This window comes from Mytilus californianus, unplaced genomic scaffold (assembly GCF_021869535.1).
Source record: "Mytilus californianus isolate M0D057914Y unplaced genomic scaffold, xbMytCali1.0.p SCAF_4, whole genome shotgun sequence".
NCBI classification, from domain to species: domain Eukaryota; kingdom Metazoa; phylum Mollusca; class Bivalvia; order Mytilida; family Mytilidae; genus Mytilus; species Mytilus californianus.
In genome coordinates this window covers 49,990,199-50,013,439 of record NW_026262690.1, presented here as the reverse complement: position 1 = coordinate 50,013,439, position 23,241 = coordinate 49,990,199, and the positions used below count along the sequence as shown (strand labels likewise).

Here is a 23,241-nt window from a genome sequence, read left to right as displayed (position 1 = left end):
GATGAAATTATAACTCTTCGACTGAAAGGATACGATTTAATTACGATTTCGAAAAAGGGGAGAATACATGAAATTACACTGATAAGGACATTTTTATTTTAACGTTACTAGAAGTAACCCCCGCAAGGACACGTTGAATAGATATTTATGAATAAATCAGAGTGCTAGATCATCAATATATTCTTACATAGTCTTATATAGTCTGTAACTGAGCGCTGGATCACTCCACTATGCCTAATTTTATCGTCAAGAATATGATGTAAATAGTGTACAGTCAGTGATATTGGTGGAATAAAATTTTTATTCATGTTGTGAACTAAAATACTCGGAAGAGGTGTGCCTACATTGGCAGAATTTATATAACAGATACAGATACAGCTCAGATCTTCAGTTATTTGCTGACTTGTTTCGGTTCCGGTTCTGTGTTTGCTTTTGCTCTGTAGTTAGATTTCATCTCATCAAAATTTGTCTAGTCGGCTCTCGAATGTCTAGAATAGTTGGTGCATTTACAACATTGCTGGGCAAGCTGTTCCATATTGGTGCAATTCGTTGGGTGAAAAAGTTGTATTTTTGTTGCACCTTTGTATAGCCAGTTTCTTGTTGTGTCCTCTAGTTGCAGAAGTAGTGCTGTATGATAATAATTAGGCAACGCTTTATCGTATATTCCAGATGTTAGTTTGTAAGCTTCTATCATGTCACCTCTCATGCGTCTGTATCTAAGTGTTGGTAATTTAAGCTTCTTCAATCGTTCTGCATACTCTAAATCTTTCGGTGTTGGTATCAGTTTCGTTGTTTGCCTTTGAACGTTTTCAATTGCTGTTATGTCTTTAACTTTATATGGGCTCCATATAGCGTTGGCATATTTGAGGTTTGGTCTTGCTAATGCTTTAAACAGTAGTAGGAATATTTCTTCATTGAGACAGGTAAATGTCCTTCTAATTAATCCCATAATACTGTTGGTTTTATTTATCTTTTCATTCACTATGTTGCTAGAAGTTTAGTTTGTTGTCAATGGATACTCCGATGTCTTTTTCTTTGTCTACATGCTCTAGTGTGGTGTTACACAGGTTGTATTTGTGGTTGTTATCATGTTGTTGCCCTGTTGTTAAAACTTGAGATAAATCTGTTTGAAGTGCATCATTATCATCTGTTGTTTGTATTTGTCGAAAGACTTTGGTATCATCGGCAAACATGTAGCAGTCTGAGTCAAGGATGTCTGGTAAATCATTTATGTAAATGACAAACAATATATTGCGACGGGATGGCTGGTAGTTGAAAAGGGAAATTTCAGATATTATATCCTCTTTTTATTTATAAACTGAGGCTTTCAGACCTTGAAATATTCCATCCGCTCATATTTCGTAGTAATGACCAAGGACGTATATCTAACATCTAATATACCTTGTAATGACATAATCCAAACGAATATGATGTCTTGAAAGGCTATTTATTTATTTTTTTCTGTGACGCCTAAGTTTGGACTGGAACATATATATGCTAGATATACTATTCCCTGGTTTGGACTAGTAATGGCTATGATGTCAGTAAACTTGTGTAGTGAGATGTACACATTGAGATGTTCATTTTTTTTCCTATTTGTATTTTTTTGTACTATCATTTTGTATAATATACCAGAGACATATATACACATATGTCTCTGAATATACGGACATAAATAACATTGATATATAGATAACTGCTTGTAAGACTGTCTGTTACTCCTTAGTCAAAATGGATGAAAATAATCTTTTAATATTTTTTTTCTTGAACTTTGTGTCTGTTGTCTCTTTCGGTATAATACATAAAACGCTTACTTACAGGCTATAGATGGAATAATAAGTAAATAGTAATGAATTTTGGTCAGCTGTGTCGTTCAGTCCTTGGCATAACTTTGTGTCTGTTGTCTCTTTTAGTATAATAAAACACTTACCGACTGGATATTCGTGGAAAAGTAAGTTTATTGTCCCCCCGGATACAACTATTACCCTCGGCTACGCTTCAGGGCAATAGTTGCACCTCGGGGGACAATAAACTTACTATTCCACTCATACCCAGTCAATAAGTATAAATTAACATATAACTATAATGTAATCCTAAATACTTTTCTGTCTTTTGTCTGTTTTAGGCAAAAGTGTTGTTGAAAAGTTGAAAAGTGATAATATTGTTACCCTTATCTATCTTTTTTTTAAAAAGGGTCTCACTTTCTTGTCACTAATATCCTGTTTCTGTTTTTCCTTTGAAATTTCTTTTACCTATTGGGTATCCTGGAAATAAAGTAATTTTACAGATATAACCATCAAAACTGATCTTATCCCAAAATATGAAATATTGAGGTGCAAAAAGGTGTGTAATAAAAAAAAATAATTGAGTAAGTAACACGCCCATTTCTAGGATTAAAAACAAAATTCAAGTACTCACACTGAAGCGTTTTGTGTTCGTACCGGCCGACAAAGCAGCCAACAATGTGGTTGTGGTATGGCGTAAATACTACACGGAAGTCCTTAAGAATGAAATTATACATCCAACTACATTCAAGGCCGTACGCTCCACAGAGAGTCAAATAGTAAATAATAATGTCACTACCACAGCTCAGCTTAATCCCCCTCTGAATATGTGAAGGTCCCCACTATGTATTGGTTTCCTAAACTACACAAAAAAAAACGTAAAATATCGTTTTATCTCGATCTCTAGCAAGCGTTCTACTACTAATCTTGCAGTGCTTTTAACGAGTTCCTTATCTACTATTAAAGAACACGTATCATTAACTTTTGTAATAAAACATATGAAAAACGTGGAATTATCTTTTTGAAGAGTAAAAAAATCTTTGGATGTTTTGGATAAATTACGTGCTTTCTTGTTACCACAAATTACTTAAAGCCTTAACTAAATTCTTCCATAGATACAAATATTTGGTTTGCAATTTTGGCTGTACCTGTAGAAAACTTATTTCAAACGGAATAGCACATCCTAAATTTTACGTGATGTTGTTAACCGGGCCCGGAAATTTAGATACGATCCGGGTAAACTTATCAATCCTTTAAATAAACTTATTATAAAAGGTTACCTATTCAACACTGTAATTAAATCTTTGAATATTGTTTTATTGGTATAAATATAGAGTTTGTTATCAGTAAATCAAAACCATACTAAATATTACACATATGTACTTTCACGGTACTACAATCTGTCGAAAACTATATTTTGGCATTGCACAAGGTCATGTTTTTCTCTGACTGTATGTGACGTCTTTACACTAAATCCATTGGATGTTGGATGTGTACTGATTGATATTTTAGTCTTAGATACAAGATTTTTTTAATTAGTTGTTATTGGCTTTGAACTAGCTGTCAGTAACTGTGAGTATTCTCAGATCTGTACTTAGTGTCTTTTTTCTTATTAGGGATGAGCTGGGAACAGTATATCAATATATATGTTCCTGGGATGAGGGATAGATAGAATGAATTTCATAACAGCGTGGACATGGACACATGGTAATTAAATGTTATCGTGTGTATCACTGGCTGTCGATAACAAAGACTTCACGCAATTACAGTATGTCAGGGGCCTCTCAATGGGGATATACATATTTACTATTTTTACACATGTCCCTTCATAAAATAAAAGTTTTTGCATGAAAGTTTATAGGAATTTGTTATGAATACAATGTATATTTATATACTCACAACAAAAAGTTTCTTTTGACAGAATGAGTATATCCAGAGGTGATACCAACAAAAAATCGAGAAAAAAAAAACGTTCTGTGGCTCCTTAAAAAAAATAAGAAAACATTTATTCCTACGAGTTTATGTAGAGTAACCTACGATCAACTTTCATACTAAGATTATTTTTGTTGGTAATAAAAACCCCGGACCTTCATAAAAAATAATTTAAGTCCTCTTGGCTGCATAATTTTTTGCACGGAACAAATTTGAATTCCCATCGAAGACTCCAACGATCAGATTTTCGTGAACATTTAAATATCATTCTAACTTAAAAAAAAACTCGTGAAAATATCAAAAAGCATATGAATCCGGTCTTGTGTGCAAAATTTACGTTGATTGGAGTCGGAGTAGCTTTTTTGTAAACATTGATATTTATTTTAGATTTTTTATACCTGAACACGCATAACAAAAGTTACGGGATCTATATTCTTTTACTACAAACTAAGCAGGTAATTTCAAAGAATTTGGTCCTACTCAACTGATTTTTTTTTTTCTATTTGAGGACGCATATTTGAGACAATTCTGCATAAACGTTTATTTGCAATTCTATTCATGCTGATTTTAAAAGCCTCTTGCATAGCCACCCGCTCCCGTATTTTAACTGAATCAAGAATGGTTGCCCTCTTACAATTTGAAATTGTACTCACTTCTTTTTCGGTTTCTGTGTTTCAATATATATCCATGACTTTAATGATATGTTCACAATACATCTGTTTTGGAATAATAAATCATGTGCACAAGACTAAACTGGTCAACTGTAGCACGAGATAATGTACAGTTTATTATGTCAACATAACAGTAACAGTGTAATAATCTTTAAACTGGGTGCAATGGTTTAATTATTCTAGTATAAAAGGTATTGTGAACATATTTAATTTATGGATAGATACTGAAACACAAATTAAAAAAATTATTAAGTACAATTCTAAATTAAATCGCTGTGATTCGTCCATTCGTTTTTCAAATCAACAGAACAGCTGCATTCAACAGGTCGGGCACCTTTCCTTATACGGACACGCATTATTTAGCATACGTATGCCCCCGTCAATGCATGTATTAGTGTTTGTTAATAAATAAAGCATTTTTTTTTATTTTGGCAATTGACCAACCCACTGAATGATTTGCAATGCATGATGGACTACTTGTCTATAACTGACACACTACTTAATTTTTCACTTATTGCCAGAAAAGAATTGTTCTGACTTTTTTCTCTAATTACTTGCTGATATCACCTCTGAATATACTAATTCTTTCAAAAGAAACTTTATGCTGAGAGTAAAATTGAGAAAGGAATGGGGAATGTGTCAAAGAGACAACAACCCTACCAAAGAGCAGAAAACAGCCGAAGGCCACCAATGGGTCGTCAGCACAGCGAGAAAATCCAGCACCTGGAGGCGGGCTTAAGCTGGCCCCTAAACAAAAATGTGTACTAGTTCAATGAAAATGGACGTCACACTAAACTCCAAAACACAAAAATGAACTAAAATTGAAAAACATACAAGACTAATATATATACATATATACATATATTCAAAACAAATACCTATAAACTTTCATGCAAAAAAAATATTTTATGAATGGACATGTGTCAAATAGCAATTATGTATATCCCCATTGAGAGGCCCCTAACATACGGTAATTGCTCGAAGTCTTTATTGTCGACAGCCAGTGACCGACACGATATCATTTAAATATCAGGTGTCCATGTCCATGCTGTTATGAAATTCATTCTATTGTCTTTGTGTAAGTTGGGCCGTTTTAAAAAATGAATTGATTCGAAGAAAAAAATGGAAAGGAAACAAATACTTTGTTTTAGAAAAAGAGGAAAAAAACTAATTGATATACATTCAATATTAGGGACGAGAAAAAAAATACGACACTAAGATTAAAAAAGAAATGTTCATGTATGTGCATGAGAACCCCCCCCCCCCCCCCCCCCTCCTCACAAAAAAAAACAACACACACACATTCAGAAAAGAAGAATAGTCTGTGCATAATCATTCTGCTACCAAGGGTTTTTCACAAGCGATATCATACAAATTGTTTATAAAACATAACAAAAACGCAAGTAAAGACAATATTAATCGAAACACAACGGTTATTCCTGTACTAGTTTTGCGAATCATTTGATTTAGGCGTTGAGAACCTTTGGTGACCCCACAGTTTAAATGTCTATAATAAATACGACGTGATAAGTGGGCGGTACAGACGAACGTTCACCTAATTTAACCCAGTCAATGGGAGACTTGAGCGGTTGGTTCATGTCTGTCACATTTGTTTTTCGTAAATTGTTTTGTTATGAATTGGGCCGTTATTTTTCTCAATTTAATTAAATGGTCGTTTGATAAATCTGATTGCAAATTTATTTGTGGCAATTCATATAAAGCCTTTTTGTCGAATGAGAAAGGTAAATATGCTAGATTTAATTACTGGAGGTGTGATTAAATGATTAAAGCTGTAAATTTTCTCCTCGAAAACATTTAGGTACGTTTCAGCAATGAAGTTTATTGGCAGGTTGTAGGTATTCCTATGGGCACAAATTGTGCCCCTTTAACTGCAGACTTTTTCCTTTACTGTTATGAATCACAGTGTATGGCCAACCGCAGTAAAGACCCGTTTAAATTCGATTCAATTGATAAATTCAACAACACTTACCGTTATATTGATAATATTTTTTTTCGTTAAATAATCAAGAATTCTCTAATTATACTGCCGAAATTTACCCAAAGGAACTTGCTTTAAATAAATTAAAGATTAAAAGCCATAACTGTCCTTTTCTATATTAAGATATTTCAGTTTAACACGAGAAACTCTACACAAAAAAATTTACTACAAAAGGGACGATTTTTCTTTCCCTATTGTTAATTTTCATTTTTTGGACGGTGATGTTTCTCTAGCACCGATACGATGTTTATATATCACAACTCATTCGCTATGCCCGTGTCTGTAACAACATTTTGGATATTAATGAGCGTAATCTATGAATAACAATTTGTTAAGTCGTAGATTTCGTTACAACAAATTACTTTAATAAAATTGAGAATGGAAAGGTGGAATGCGTCAAAGAGAAAACAACCCGACCAAAGAGCAGAAACAGCCCAAGGCCACCAATGGGTCTTCAATACAGCGAGAAGATCCCGCACCCGGAGGCGGGCTTCAGCTGATCCCTCAACAATAATATATACTAGTTCAGCAAAAATGAACGTCACACTAAACAACGAAACATATAAATGAACCAAAATAAAAAAAAACATACAAGACTAACAAAGGCCAGAGGTTCCTGACTTGGGACAGGCACAAAAATGTTCGGTATTTTTGTAAATACATTTTATTACTCTTGTTTAGAAGTTAAATTAGGATTATTATCACGTAAACGTCATCTTTTATAAGGGTTATAATAGGGCCCTAACCCTGTTGACACATATTTAAAGGGTGGTAATATGTTTGTTACCCTCGGTTATCCATGTTTGCCGTTATAAAAATCTGAATTGTTTTGCAGTCATATGACTAATGGAATTAAATTTGATACAGGAAAATATAAAAATGAACAATGAAAATATTATGTTTATTCTTCGGTTAATAGCAACAGTTTCTTCTGTTTTCAGTCAATTATTTGGTAAATAACGAATTTTATCTCTTAACAGAAATATTTTTAATCGTCTGGCTTCTTTTCTATGAATGTCTGTCGTTGCAGCACAAACAGATTTTTGGGGTCAAATTGTGAAGGTTGTGAAGCCAGTTTGTTAGCATTAATTGTTTCATCCTTCTTTGACTGTTTATCTTCAGCTGATGATATTTCAGAGTTTTCTTTAGTAACTATATTGGAATTGTTAGTATCTATCTGATTTTTTGTTTTATCTACACTGTTGCTTACTAACTTAGTTTCAGATGGCACATTTTGTTTCTCCTCGTAATTAGTTGGCAAGGTTAAATTTGATTCCTCACCAGGACTATCTTTTTCAGTTTTCGGAAATGTTATTGACTCTTCTTTTACAACGGTTTTGTTATTTTCGTGCTGCTTTTCAGTTTCTGCAGCTTCACTTATATTCGCACTGGTTTGTGATGATGGCTCTTTTAAATCCAAGGCAGACTTTTTTGCCTCTGATTCAGAACTAAATACCAAGTCGTCGACATCAGTACCAGCCGAAGAGCTCATGGTAGGGAGCGTTTTAGACCTTTCTATATCAACCTCGGATTCGTTTTGTTGATGATTTGTTAAGTTAGAATCTTGATTGTCACTTATTTGTTGCTTTTGCGGAAGCTTTTTCTTCATATTCATTATTCTCCCATATTTAATCGTAAGATTTTGTCTTGAAGTTTTTAGTTCATTTGCTATAAAATCAAAATCGTCGCTGACAGGAGTATTCTGAAAAAAAAATGCAATTTTTTTTAATCATGGAATTTATTTAAAGATCAATAGCATATACGGATATAAAAGAATGATGTTTAAAGCAAAAAGAAAATAACTGGATTTGGTATTTGAGAAAAAGAACAAAAAAGAGTATAACATTACGTAAATGTTTTGGTTTAAATACTTGACAATTGATAAAATTTATTTCAATGGTATTTGTCACCTGCAAGAAAAATGTATGGTTTCTGTTGCATTTCCCTTGTACTGCGCTCACTACAGAATTCTAGTATAATGTTTTATGTTATTTTAATTTCATGCTCATTTGTGTCTTATTGGTACGTGTAACTTACTCCTAGGTCAAGTAATTCCAGAGCAATAACATTATCAGGATTGAGTAAAACTGTTATCAGGGCTAGAGCCCCTAAGTGTGTAAAATGGTTTTCACCAAGCTGAAATATATTAAAACATATGCTGTTAACCTTCAGGGCATCATAAGTAAAATATTATATTTTGAATAAAAGTAGTCAATCTTTTCTAAAGTATTGAATATTAAGCCTAATAATCTCATTATCTAGTAATACTTCTTATTAATATCAGAGACACATGTGTATATATGTCTCTGTCAATATCTTTAAACAAATCAGGCAAAAGGGGAGCACACAATGATTAACGTTAAGGTATTGGTACACTAAAACTAGTTTATCCCGCCACACGTATTTCCTTAAGTCGACAACCTCGTTAGTGCTTGTCGTTATAGTACCCAAGTAATGTATTGTCCCTTTAAGGATTTTGTGTTGAAGCCAAAACTTTTATAAATTTTGACTTGGATGGAGAGTTGTCTCATTGGCACTCATACCACATCTTCTTATATCTAACACACCTGGTTCATTTTTCTAACGTTTATGTCCAGTGTACAAATTCAGAGCACTATCACGGTCACATAAGCTGCTTAGAAAATATCAAATTATAGTCCCTCAGTTCAAAATTTGTATGGTCGACAACACGAATTAGTCGATCGTTATTATGTGATCATGTGACAAAGGATCGAAGACATATTTCCCCATAAATGTTTTTTCATCGATTACAACCCTTCCTAAATTTGATGCATTGCCGGTGTTTACTACTGCAGTGGCAATACGACGGGTGCCTTGTATATATACGAAGCAGAATATGGTTATCATCATAATTGTCGATGTACCTGGTTGTTCTGTGTTTACATATGTTTGTTTTTTTTGGTCCCGTTAACATATCTTGTTGCTTTGTAAGTATTGTCCGTGTACTATCATTTGGATTTCGGTAGGTTCGTCCAGAGACCTATATTATATGTCTCTGGTTCTACCTACTATTTACCTTATAACTCATTAGGTATATTGAGAATATTAAGATCATGTGTATATAAATAATACCTTTAAAACTTTTAAAGAATCATTGCAGTCCATTTTTGTTGCAATATTAATGATATCAGCATCATTTAATCTATTATGACGCATGTCAACTTCTTGTAGAGTTCTGTTCTTTTTTAAAACGTTGGCCATAACGGCTGCTCCTTCAGCTGCGAAACCATTAAAGCTTACATCAAGTACTCTCAAACCATAGTTTTTCTGTAATATTATATGAATTTGATTATCTTCTTAAAATTAACTTCTAAAGAAAGTTTAGATAGTATGAAGAGAAAACATGTCTGTGATGTTCGCACCTAGACATTGCCTTATTACAGGCTACACCGAAATATTCCGTTACTCAAATCGTTCTATTTTCAGTACTGATTTATTTTTTTGTTATTATAGTGTAAGATATCTGTATAAAAGTAAGGTGGTGTGGAATGGTTGCCAATGAGACAACTATCATCAAAGACCAAATTTCCATGATGCAATCAATAAAAGCAACCACATGTTGTGACCATTTGCATTATGTTATTTAAGTGTTTTTTTTTCAATCTTCTAGTGTAAGTCTTTCAGCAAGTTTCCTTGAATATTTAAGCCATGTACTTCTTTGTACTGATTAAGTTAAGACTGCTTTTGAATTTACAAAAACATTTACACCACAAGTTCAAATTAGAATGAATGACGACATAATTGCAATTCTTATTTTCAATCGAAAGCTGTCTTCGATAATAACCTACCTTCACACCAGCTAATAAGTCCATTGCACCTTTTCTCCTCAAATGATTCCAGCTGATATCGAAAGTTTCTAAGTTTTCGGTGTCACCTGTTGAAAAGATTGAAGTAAGTGAGCCATTAAAGAATGTTCCCAAACGGTGTGTAAAAAGTAAGACAAAAAAAAAATACCGAACTCCAAGGAAAATTCAAAACGGAAAGTACCTTAACAATTGGCAAAATCAAAAGCTAAAACACATTAAACGAATGGAAAACAACTGTGATATTCCTGACTTGGTACAGGCATTTTCTTATGTAGAAAATGGTGGATTAAACCTGATTTTAAAGCTAGCTAAACCTCCCACTTGTATGACAGTCGCAAAAAAATCCATTATATTTACAACAATGTGTGAACAAAACAAACAGGCATAATAGGTAAAAATGTCAAAAATAGGGGTACAGCAGTCAACATTGTGTTATAATCTCAATTACTATAAAAACAAACAAATATGTCAACAAAGAAAAACAAAATGGCATATAGACAAAGCACATACGCAACATTGAAACACAAGAATACAAAAAATGACAACAGCACAACACAATGGCGGGATGTACAAGTACCGAGCCACGTTTAAAGGATATTACCAAAAATGGACAAAACATGCAGTAAACGTTAATCATTTACAAAGACAAATAAAAGAACACTATAACACGTCATTAAGATGATAAACAACGTCAGTACCTAGAATCTTTACATCAAGACCATCATGTATTATTTGTGAATGATACAGAATATTTATCAACAAGGTCTTGGTATCTTCCGATGAACTTTTTTAGTGTGGGAGGCGAACGTAGCAATAAAATATAGAACCTTTTTTCCTTGAAATACATTCATAATAAGTAGATATAAGAAGATGTGGTATGAGTGCCAATGAGACAACTCTCCATCCAAGTCAAAAGACCTATATATATAGTAGCTTACGACTGTAGTTGATAGTTGTCTCATTGGCAATCAGACCACGTCTCCTTATTTTTTATATACACTATCAAAGTTGAAATAGTGGTATCAGAAATCAAATAACCTATGTAAACAGCATTTAAATGATATGATAAAGGTGCATATGATAACCTTTCTTTCGGGAAAGTTTTCTGAACAAACACATTTATGAAGAAGTTCAGTAGACAGCCATCGTCTGGAAATAATATTTCTTAGTTTAGGGTATAGCTTTATACTCAACAAAATCCTTTACCTGCTGTTATTTCACTCTTTAGTAACATTAAAAAGAATGTGAATTGTAACTGTGCATACAAGAGGATCTAGATTGGGTTTACAGAATAGAAAAGGGTTGGACCAATAAATAAAGAATAGAGAAAAATGGAGTGCTAAAATAGAGAACAAATAGAGAATAATTGGCAAAATAAATAAAGTATGCTTGAATGTTGAAAGAAATGTAGACCCCTATCCATCATACAGCGTGCTCTTTCGCAAATAGAACAACTAAATATTTGCTTACTCAAAACGTATCGAAATTGTAGGCCAGCCGTTTCAGCGAATTCATTGTGTGAAAAGTTGACGTGTTGCAGGCGCTGATTCTCCTAAAATTAAAAAGTACAACATTAATCATCATTCATGCAGATCCTGTATGGTGTTTGAAAAACTTCTATGAGATAACCATTACCTTCACCATTTATTTAAACCTCAAGAGTTGGATGGGGAGAAGAAATACGGTCATATGGACTTCCTCCTCGTGTTTCAGATTTATGCTCTTATAAAATACAAGATTATGGAGTGTGGTTCCTCTATGTCCATTATTGTAGGAATATTTATCTAAAACTCATATTTCACTGTTCAGCCCAATTCTTCTATCAAGTCAGACGTCAGGCGCTACCCTGATATACCCTGTCTTTTGTTTTTGTCCTCTGGTTTTGAAGTTTACGTATTTTGTCGGTTGCCTGATGACGGGTAGCGCTTGACGTCTTTAGCCGAACAGTTTCATCTTTTAACTTGATTCAATTTCCGTGTGCTGGTTCATATTTTGGATGTCAGTCATTGCTCCTTTCAATTGGAAATACGGATAACAAAATGAAACTCAGAAACGGAAAAATACTTAATACCAATCTCGGCGTATTGCTGTGTGTTTGTTTAATCCACATTGGCTAAAGGTATAGGGAGAGGGTTGGGATCTCACAACACACGTTTAACCCAGCCGCATTTGTGCGCCTGTCCTAAGTCAGGAACTGGTCTCTGGCCTTTGTTAATTTTGTATGTCTTTTTAGTTTTGGTTCATTTATATGTTTCAGAGTTTAGTGTGGCGTCCATTTTAGCTGAACTAGTATACATTTTAGTTAAGGAGCCAGATAAAGCCCGCCTCCGGTTGTGGGATTTTCTCGCAGTGTTGAAGACCCATTAGTGGCCTTGGGCTGTGTTCTGCTCTTTGGTCGGGTTGTTGTCTCTTTGACACATTCCCCGTTTCCATCTTCAAGTTTATTCACCAGTCTGTAAGACCAGTTCGTTCGAATTGAGGTAGTGAATAACAGTATTACAATTTATTGTCATCTATTAGATAACTAGCATTGTACAAATAAAATGTATAGATAAAAAAAAATACAGGCAATAAAAATACCCAGCTTCGTTCGTCTGATCAAAATTGTGACGTAAATTTAGATGCATGCACTTATTGGGAGTGTATTACGCTCTCTGCACGCAAAGCACCCTAGTAATCTCTAGGGCTTTGAGGGGTCTGTGTAAATCGGCTTTTGCTGTTCTAAATTGGACATCAATGTTTAAAGGTCCGGCTCAGCTGCTACAGTTGTCGTTGCTGGAGTTACTTAGTAATACATGTTTTTTTCTTCGAAAAATACTGAGCCATAAAGGACCAAACTGAAAAGATATGTTACCTAGACGGTAGTCACATCGTCACGAGTGCAAATATAAGATGGCCACTATTGTCAATAGATTCTGATTGGTTGGAATATCTTCTTGCCAAAAAAACATTCAGCTAATTGTTACATGGTATGATTATTATTTTGGTCTTCAAAATCAAACTTTTACTTCTAGGGCCGATCTAAAATTCAAGATGACCGCCATCGCATATCATTGTTTGACATGGGGCTCTACGGGGAAATAAACGTAGAGAGCACTTTCTATGCCTAATACAGATTTGAACAAATATTTTGTCTGCATGGGTCGTGACATGACGGTATCTCTTAAAATTTGTACTTAGGTGCCAACCATGAAGTTCAAGATGACCGCATTCACAGACAAGCTTAATACGTCGAACAATTTGAGAAACATAACTTCGGAGTAAAAAGTGCAAACAGCTTCATGCTTTCGACATGAAATCAAAGATTGGCGTCCACTCGAGTCATATAATTTAACAAAGACCCTTACTAAAATATACTTTACAGCTTCTTGATTGAAACACGAACACATCCTATAGTAATATTATCAATGATATGATTTTGACTTGGATATCGCTTTTCATACATAGTAACGTAATACATGAATGAGTAGAAATATAAACTTGTACTGCTTGGTGATGATTTTCTGAAATCAAAGATGACCAACACTGTCAAAACAAAGTTTTAGTTTGATCCGTTGGAAAACATCTTCCGGTAACCAACTTTCATATAAACATATAAATGTTTAATTTTTTATGCATACCAAATAAGTGAACGGTTACAGGTTTGTATTAATTATTTATTCCACATAATTTTTTAATGGTAGAATGTAATAAATAATCGAAAGCAAAGCCATTTGTTTTTAGCTTCAAACAAGTTTTTTATTCATGAAGTATGAAACATCAGGTTACGTACCTTCATTACTTGACCAAATATAATGGAATCTTCGTCTTTAAAGCCATTCCCTGAGGAAAGAAACAAAATACTAGTACATAGAAAGCTGAAAGACTTTTTTGCACCATTTCGTATTTGACATACAAGTTGATATTAACTGCAAGAATATACAATTGAATATTTCCATTATAATATTTCAAAAAATAGAACCGTGCTAATGGCCATTTTAAACTGTATACGTCAAATAAAGAAATAACTTGAGATTGGGGAGTGGGCAGCTGGGTCTTTCAGTCTTTAATCTGCCCATGATTCTCAAAAAGTGTTTTTGTACAGATATCAATGAGACCGTTTTTATTTTTTAGCATGATAAATGTTTTCACATATACTACTTTATTTGAGTTTTTATAGTATAGGTATGAAGGTCGTTCTGATCATCACTGAATCATACCAAAGCATCAGACAGTAGTGAATTCATCGATTTCACCACAAAAATGAACACACTTACTTTAATTTAGTGTTCATCGAACTTCCGACACTCAAGTTATTTCAGCAGAAAGTGTAGTATGGTATAACATGCATTATAATCATCTTTTTTCGTGGCGAGAGACTGTGATGTTCACTTTTTTGATGAAATTTTCGCTCAAATTTGTCAATTTTTGGTGACGTTTGAGACCTTTTCATGCGATTAATAAGCATTTCAACTTTATTGAAAAACTTTGAATCGTGTAGTTTTAAATCTAAAATCTAATTATCATAAATGCAAAATGAATATTCTAAATCATGTTATTAATTTATCAATATATTTTTAATCAAATTTTTGGGGCCAAATGAAGCCTTTTATGCTCTCCATTCACGTTCTCCGGTACAAATAGGAACACGATAAAACAGTAATACTTGTTTTGCATTTCTTATTGATGTAATAATGCGAATAAAATTATCAGTGGCGTATACGTCAATGAAATAGTACCCACAACGAAAAAAAAATCTACAACAATTGACAAGTGTCTATATAAATACAATGCGTAAGGCTTTTCAGCCATCCACAGCCCAGAAAAGTTGCGAATACAATTAAGAGACCATCGGAGACCGGTCACCAACACCGAACTCTGAGACATGCCAATGAACGCACAACAGGGTTAGTTTTCTTGAGGTCTCAATCCTCCCCTTTTTTGTAGAATGTGCAAATGTATAGTACTAAGTAATTAACGTCTGTAGATTAAGGGGACAGTTTTGTCATTATCATAACAACTGTTAATAGCGTAACAGTGTATTGTCATCTACCAGAAAACTACCATTGTACAAATAAAATGTAAAATGTAAACTATACACAAAATATATATCAACACAAGTATATGACATATGATTATGAAACAAGATATTCCTCAACAAGATTCAAATATAATATCTCACATTTGGCTAAATATTCTCGTTAACGCCGTCATTATAGATTGATTGATAAGCAAGTTATTGTTTGCTTTACGTCCAGTGGAAAATATTTCATGCATGTTCAAGACGACCTTCATTATTGACAAGAGGGCATTCGTTTACAGTGATTTTTATGTTATTAAATTATTTGTAAGAACTGTGTTTTAACTTTTTTTTAAAATATACATTTATCTCAAACTATCCTTGAAATGCCGTATATGTGCGACGTTACTAATGATGATCTTATCTATTTTTCTTAACTTTCTATAACTGTCAAGTAAAAATCACAATTGAGACCTTAATTATATGCTTATTAGATTTACCTGACAAAGATAGTATCTGCAAAGTGGGATGTTCACGGAGAAACTCTTTCAATGCAACTGCTCCTGCAGTATGTAACTTGTTTTCCGCTAAATTCTATGGAATAAACAATTTTAATAAAGATATTACAATACAACTTATCGTTATACTACTTCTTCAAATTTTCATCCGAGTTCTTGTTTTTAAATTATAAATCCAGTTCATCCATTTGTTAAAAATTTTGCATCACTTTGATTTCCATTTTCAAGTCTTTCTACAAATACTGTAGTGGCCTGTAATAATTCCAGTGTTTGTTGTTTTTATACTATTATGCACGAATCAATTAACAAATAACAACATTTGTATAGAGAGTCGTCACCTTTTTTTAACGATCAATGCTTTTGAATGGAAACATATGGTTGGACACTCCCCCCCTTTTATCCTGGGTTGGGACCCGCCACCCCCCAACCCTTTTTAAAATGGCTGGATCCGCCCCTGCGAACAATAGTCAGGAGAATCATTTTCAAAAATCTACAGAAGTATATGTATTACCAAAGAGTTCAATGATGTATTTCCATGCAAAGCGTCGACCAATGATTGTACACCTTTCGCTCCCATATCATTTCCAGACAGGTCTATAACTGTTATTGAGTCATGAAGCTGTCAAGTAAGAAAAGTATACAAATAAATATACTAACCAATTAAACATACAAATATTTGCCAGAAAAATAAATTTACTGTCACAGTGGTAAACATTTATTAAAATGGAGATGGTTGAGCCAAAAAACTGTTAAAACTGAACGCTCAACAAAATGCTTAGATGGAATTAATGATTAACATTGCTGTTTTACATAAGACTATATAAAATAAACAATTATTAAACAAAGTTATATATACATATTCACCATTAATGGTGTAGCAAGTGCCTGCACACCCTGTGTTCCCAAGTTGTAATTTGGAAGAGATACAGTATGTGTGTCTGGTGTTTCCCAGTATTGTCTTACAGGTACCACTTTGAAACGGTTGCAGGCTTTTTCATACATTTTCTGCATAACTTTTGGTCTTTCCAATTTCTGTTTTCTCTTCTCTACGAAAAATGAAATAATTTGTAAAGAAAGGACAATAACAAAAATCTTAAACATCTATTATTTAATGTCATCAATAAATAAAAAAAAACTTACCTTCCGAAATTGTCAACAGAGTATCATCAGTAGACAAAAATGGAATTGTAAGAGTACGTATAACATTTAAATTCCTATCCATTTTACTTAAAACAATCTTCTCATTCCCAGTCGATTTTTTGCTTTTAGACTTGCTTAAAGTTCAACGCTTCATAAAGCATTCAAACAATAATGAAATACATGCAACAACGAAGCTGAATATAGCGTACAATAGTTTCGTTCAATATTTCGATCTAGGATTACTTTGAATTCCGAGATGAAGAAAACTGTATTTAAATTATAAATTGACTGTACAAACAGCTCACGTATATATAATCTGAGAAATGACATTTTGCCGACCTTGTTGAAGGTTTATTGTTTCTTAAGAAAACAATAAAACTGATCAAATATTTATGTGTTTGTATATTTATGAACAAAAAGATTGAAAGAAACATCTCTTGTAAATTTGTCTCTTAAGTTCGAAAGTGCGATATGCAATCAATATAAAAACATGATTTTCTTTTAATAATGTTCGCTAATCCTCAGCTTAACTGGATAACACTGTACAAAAAAATGTTTCTTTTGATTTCGACTACTTAAAACCAAGACCACGTAAGAAGATTAGATAGCGATGAGTAGTACATGCATGCGAAAATAAAATTTTCGGTTTACAGGTATATTAGTATGCAACATGGGTTTTAAAATGTAATATATTGAAAAGACTTTAAAATGTAGTTTATTTGCTAATCTCTTTTTTCCTGACAAGCATTTGAACTATGAAAAATATTTTTTGTCAAACATACTGATTTTAATGATATCGGGACGAAAGTCGTATACACCTTTTTACATAAATAAATAACGTATAGATTATTTCCAGAGCTGTAGACTGAGCTATATATCACGTAAAACTGATCCATATAAAATCGATTTCTCTGTAGGAAAATACCAATTAGCATACTCAATTCTTGCTATTTGTGGCTATTTAAGTATTTGTTTTCATTTGATGGCAGTTAAAATCGTAATTGAAAAAATTATTGTGTTTGTCAAAATCGTTCCGGATTTCCGTTGGCTTTTTTCTACTACCAAATCTGCTGTAATAACAGAACAATTTAAAAGTATTTTACGATGAATTTCCTCGTAATAGTTTAGGTTGATGTTCTTTTTCGCTGCTTGATTCGAGCATACTATACGAGTACACTATGCATTACAAGGTTAGAAAAAAAATCATATATTAGACATTGAGGAATCAAAATACATTAGCTGGTAATAGTTACAGCCATATGATTTTCATATTAGGGAAAACATGTGTATACACGTACCTGCATCTAAAAATATATAATCCAAGACTGGTCCGGAAGATGGACAAATAAAAAGGAGGTGGTACATGTGATCAGCAATCTGATTATAGTTTAGATTTATAAATCAGAGATCTATATTTCATATATGATGTGTTTTTTTTTCTTGTTAACCAAACTGATAATTAGAATTATATCAAAGAGTTAAAAATCGAACAATTGTTTATTGTTTTCAACACATGTTTGCAAACAATACGTTTGAATTTCTTCTTTTCGAAGAATGTATTTCGGTAATTAAACTTCATAATTATTGAAACTGAAACTAATACCGGCCAAATCTATATGTGTGCTAAATTTTTATATCATGAGCTACACTTATTCACTTCTAATATATTCACACTTTAAACCATAAAAAATGGACCTTTCCGCTTTCCACCTTGACTTGGACCGATTTTGTTTTGTTATATTGCGTTTAATTAATGTCAACTTATTTTTTTTTATTTTTAGAGTACGGAAGATATACCAAAGGGAAAGTCAAATTCATCAGTCAAAAACTAACTGGCAATGCCATGGCAAAAAAAGAAAAACTACACAAAGAAAAACAACAGTGTGTGAAGTCTGCCTAATAAGAATAAGAGATAAATTCGACAAGAGGAACACAGGTGGTTCATATAGGAATGGCGACTGGTTGTTGAAAAACACGTCAAAAAACGTCCTCGAAACGTAATAAATTGGTTGTCAATAAAAAATAAAGCATCTTAATGTTTTCTGTTACAGAGAATGTATGATTGTAAAGGGTAGAGAAGTCAAATGTTTTATATCATTGTACGAGCAGAGTGACTTAGATTGTATGTATTATAACAAATCTTTTCATATATTAAGTATACACATATGTGTCACCCACCCTTAAAAGAAGGACAGTAACTCTGAAGCCCTGCTGATAAAATATATTTTAAATCATTTGGAAAGAAGTTTCGTGGAGAATTTGACAGACCCAGCAATATAACGTTGGTTTATGGACACTTATCGTGTAATCTGGGTATCCAGTAGCTAGTTCTATATCTTTGGTTGAAATTTCAAAGAAACATAAAACAGATCTATGATTTATGATTGTTTAGAATTCACTCTTTAGCAAATATTTATGTTGGTTCCAAGTGAACTGTCAATTCCATAATTCCTTTATCAAATAGTTTATTTACTAACAAACAAAAAAGATATAGGTCTGGGGCTTTGTCTGCGGGAAAAAAATATATTTGTCATGGAGGTATAGGATAGGTGTTGAGCAACATTTCGGGCAGCACGAGTGTTCATAGACCCATTAAAAGTCTAGACTTGTATAAACGATCTCACAGCCTTAACCCCTTCTGAAAAGGTATCAACAGTTTCTTATTTGCCTTTTATCCACTGTCTGGCAGAATCACCTTCGGAATCCATTAGATTTTTGAAGATTTATTTTCAGTTAATGTATTTAGGCTATTGGTATTTAGGCTCTTTGGCTAAGTTTAGGTCAACAGTTATATAAAGTGGCCTGCCTGAATGTTCAAGGGGGACTTGCGCAGATAGCATCAGGAGGTTTCTTCTTGAAGTCGACAATATCGAAATCCTGCAAGTTACACGTTTCTTTGTGGTTGAAAAGAAATAGCCGCAATTAGTATGGTGTCGTACAAGAGATGATTGGAGCCGACTGATCTTTAAAGCATATAAATATTGTATACTAGTATTGGACTGATTGTTAATGAAAGATATTGACTAAATGTCCGGCATTTAGACATTTTTTCACAAGAAAAGTTGGGAAAGTGTTCGCATAGCAACATTATAAACTAGATTTACACAGCTCTCCGATAATCTCCTGTGCCCTTTGTTTGTTATATTTAATAAAGGAAATATTCACATTATATGTTAACTCTATTTAGTTCGAATATTTCTTTTTTTTATTAATACTGTTTACAAGAAAGTTTTCTTGTGAACTTATGAGCAATAGCTTCCTTTCGTAAAATGTGCTTAACATCTTATTTGGAAGTGAGACCATTTTTGTAACTAGTTTAACTCATAATATATAAACTTAAGTCTGGTTTGGAATATCAACGAATCAAAACTGAAATCTTACCACGAAGTTCTTCATCAGGAATATCATGAATATCTAAATCCTTTGTATTTTGCCTGGAGTTTTCAGTACTATTTGGATCTGATTCAGTCTCTCTACGTGATCGTCTTAGTCTACTTGACGCGCTTGTTACTGTTCTTCTTCCCTGTCTACTATTTTGTGAAACGGGGGCCTAAAAATAAAATGTAAAGCAAGTGAAAAATTGAGACACGAAACCGCATCTCAAATGAGACAGTAAGGTCATTTATAATGCACACGATATAAATAAGTCCCAGACATACAGTCCCCAGTCAAGAGAATGAACGTTACCAAAAAAAAAGTGATTGTATATCACCCTACTTTTCCGTTTATTCCACTGTTTATGACTTTTAAAGAAGATTTCAAGTCATTAAGTCTCTGGCGGAGAATTGTCTCATTGGCAATCATACTACATCTTCTAATTTTCATAGTACTGCAAGTTTAGGAACGCAACCTTAATCTAATGTATATAATAGGCCTCAGTATCCTTTCTATGAATATCTAGTTCTTTACTTTTTTCTATAAAAAAAATATGAGTATGTTACCAAACGGAGAATAAGAAACAGTCGAAGAGAGACGAAAAGACAAACAACAGTCTACAAAGCACTAATATAAAACTATAACGACAGAGCAACACGATCGCCAACAAATACCGAATGTAAACTCAGGTACTGAGGATAGTAAGCAGCTAGGTTATGCACCATATGTGGCACTCGCCGTGTTTCTCGTGGTTAAATTAGATGTTCAGTTTCGTTAATAGAAGTTATACCTATTTAATCATATATCATAATACATTTGAATGCTGTACAAGTCGGCAGTGGTCAATATTTTTGGGAGTAAAATAAAACAAAATACAAAATATACTAAAATAATTAGACCATTACTCACTTCATTTATCTCTGTCATTTTCGGCTCATCAACTATCCCTTGTTAGAATTGTATTTTGTTTATACCATGAGACTAATATTGTCAAAACAATGAAACAATTAAGTCATTGGTGCATTTGTTTAATCTATTGTTACCTACTGGTTTCACTTAAAGACAATTTGACAGTTGGTCCATATCACGATTTGATCCACAACAATGGTATTTTCTGCCAATCAGATTTAAAAATCAAATTCATTCTTTCTTTTATTACGTATTTTTTTTTGTATCGTTTCCACATATATAATTATATTTTATGTATTTGTGCAGTAGAAATTTTCGATCATTGAAGTTTTTTGACAAAGTACTTTTTCAATTGAATAATTTTACTATTTCTTATCTTCTCGTTATACGACAAAAAATACAATTTCATTTAAATTTCTACTAGAAATGTCCGTCCACTTTTCCGCTTTAAACTGATGATATACCAAGATTTGTGAAAAAAAACCTTTCATCTTATGTTTATAATATCTATGCTCAACATGATCTTATAATGTATGTGAACTATTAGATATTTCACTGCCGACCTCCCTACCCCCTAATAAAATATCTTAATCTGTATCTTCCATATAAATATATACATTTGTCAAGTCTACTTACTTTCAGTATAATACGCCGCTGTCTGGCTGCTCCAGGAGTATAGCTGCTTGGTCTAATTAATGAGCTCAACAATATTACGTGTTTCCCTTCTTTCTCCATTCTTTTGATTGAAAAGTTTCGGAAGTTTGGATTGTTAAGTGTGTATTGATTACAAGGATGTCACCGCTTACCTTTTATCGCCAAGAGATACTTGTGGAATTGTTTGTTGTTTATCAGTTTAATACCAAACAATCTATATTTTAATAAAGATTAGACAAAATCTGGTCCTATTATGATGCTTTGTATAGACTGTCGTGTCCTATCTTTTCGTCATCATAATTTAATAAATAATTGAACAAACTGGACGGTTTAATAAGAAATGATTGAAAGTTACATTAGTGAACTACATGGCCGATAATATAATATACACTGTCAGATATAACTTGTAGTTCTATTCTTGTATTTAATTTCATCATGGCAATGAAATAATTAAAAAAATCATGATTGACATAGGTTTTCACATATGGTTGTAGATATGCCTTGTCAGTGCATATGATGACATCATCTCGATGTGTACGTATATTCATTTACCTTTCTGGATCGCCTAAGTTGTCTCGGGTTTTTGGTGGGGTTCGTTTTGCTCAGCCTTCAGTTTTTTGTATAGTTTTCATGGAATGATTTATACAATTTAAGAGGTACAGTGGCTGATACTATAGGTTAAGAAGATATAATTTTTCATTATCAACAGATCGAGTATTTGGAGATTGCTCTTATTGATTGCGTCGGCATTCTTATACGTCATTTGTTTACAGTATATGTGTTGGAGTTTGGTTATTGTCTTCTTTTTCTTCCTCCAAATACTGCTCACATTCAACATGATGAATATTCTGGCAAGTTGCGCATGATTAAAAACAGGTTAAAAACAAATTGTTCAGTTGATTTAGTTTGAGGGTTTGGTCACTTGAGACTTGAATATCTGAAGAAATTTAGCTGTGGCGATATCTGGAGGCAGTTTGTTCCAATCCTTGACGGTGTTTACGAAGAAGGACCATTTCCTACAGTCTTTGGTGGCTGGCTGTAATAGGTAAGTATGATGTCCTGTCCGGTTAGAGCTTCTTGTTGGTTTTTGTAGGTATTTACTCTTGTCTATGGCCACAAGGTCGTTCGTTATTTTGTAACACATGATGAGTCGAGCTTCTTTTCGTCTTGTTTGTAACCTTTTTCATCCTAATTCAGTTATCATGTTGCTGACACTTGATCTATTTCTATGTCTGCTGGTTACATATCGTGCTGCTCGTCTTTGTACCTTTTCAATTTTATCTATGTGGTTTTGCTGGTATGGGTCCCATACTGTCATGGCGTATTCCATTTGCGGTCTTACTAATATTTTATAGGCATGCTCTTTGATGGATTTTGAGCTAATGTGGAGGTTTCGGTGTAAGAAACTTAGGCTTCGGCTGGCTTTTCTTGTG

The 23,241-nt window shown here is 33.2% G+C and overlaps 1 protein-coding gene across 2 annotated transcripts; it reads right to left on the bottom strand.

Moving 5' to 3' along the window:
- Positions 1-7,273: 7,273 nt before the first annotated feature.
- Positions 7,274-21,918, bottom strand: LOC127738210 (leucine-rich repeat-containing protein 74B-like). Of its 2 annotated transcripts, none has more exons than XM_052249377.1 (11): positions 21,791-21,918; positions 20,252-20,420; positions 16,595-16,776; positions 16,242-16,349; positions 15,713-15,806; positions 13,986-14,035; positions 11,684-11,765; positions 10,196-10,281; positions 9,480-9,674; positions 8,424-8,522; positions 7,274-8,088 (listed from the first exon to the last, which is right to left on the bottom strand). In XM_052249377.1, the coding sequence occupies exons 1-11, from the start codon at positions 21,887-21,889 to the stop codon at positions 7,375-7,377; spliced, it is 1,878 nt and encodes a 625-aa protein (XP_052105337.1). In that variant the 5' UTR covers positions 21,890-21,918; the 3' UTR covers positions 7,274-7,374. The 2 variants fall into 2 exon arrangements, with proteins under 2 accessions (XP_052105337.1, XP_052105338.1); XM_052249378.1 differs by lacking the exon at positions 21,791-21,918 and adding an exon at positions 21,155-21,242.
- Positions 21,919-23,241: the final 1,323 nt, after the last annotated feature.

Bases quoted from the DNA above. Each gene is read 5' to 3' on its own strand.
- LOC127738210 (XM_052249377.1), bottom strand. From the start codon at position 21,889: ATGGAGAAAGAAGGGAAACACGTAATATTGTTGAGCTCATTAATTAGA. The intron at 16,777-20,251 runs GTAAGATTTCAG...CATTTTTCGTAG, and splicing joins TCCTGATGAAGAACTTCGTG to AGAAGAGAAAACAGAAATTG. The intron at 8,089-8,423 runs GTAAGTTACACG...TTTTTTTTTCAG, and splicing joins TGGAATTACTTGACCTAGGA to AATACTCCTGTCAGCGACGA.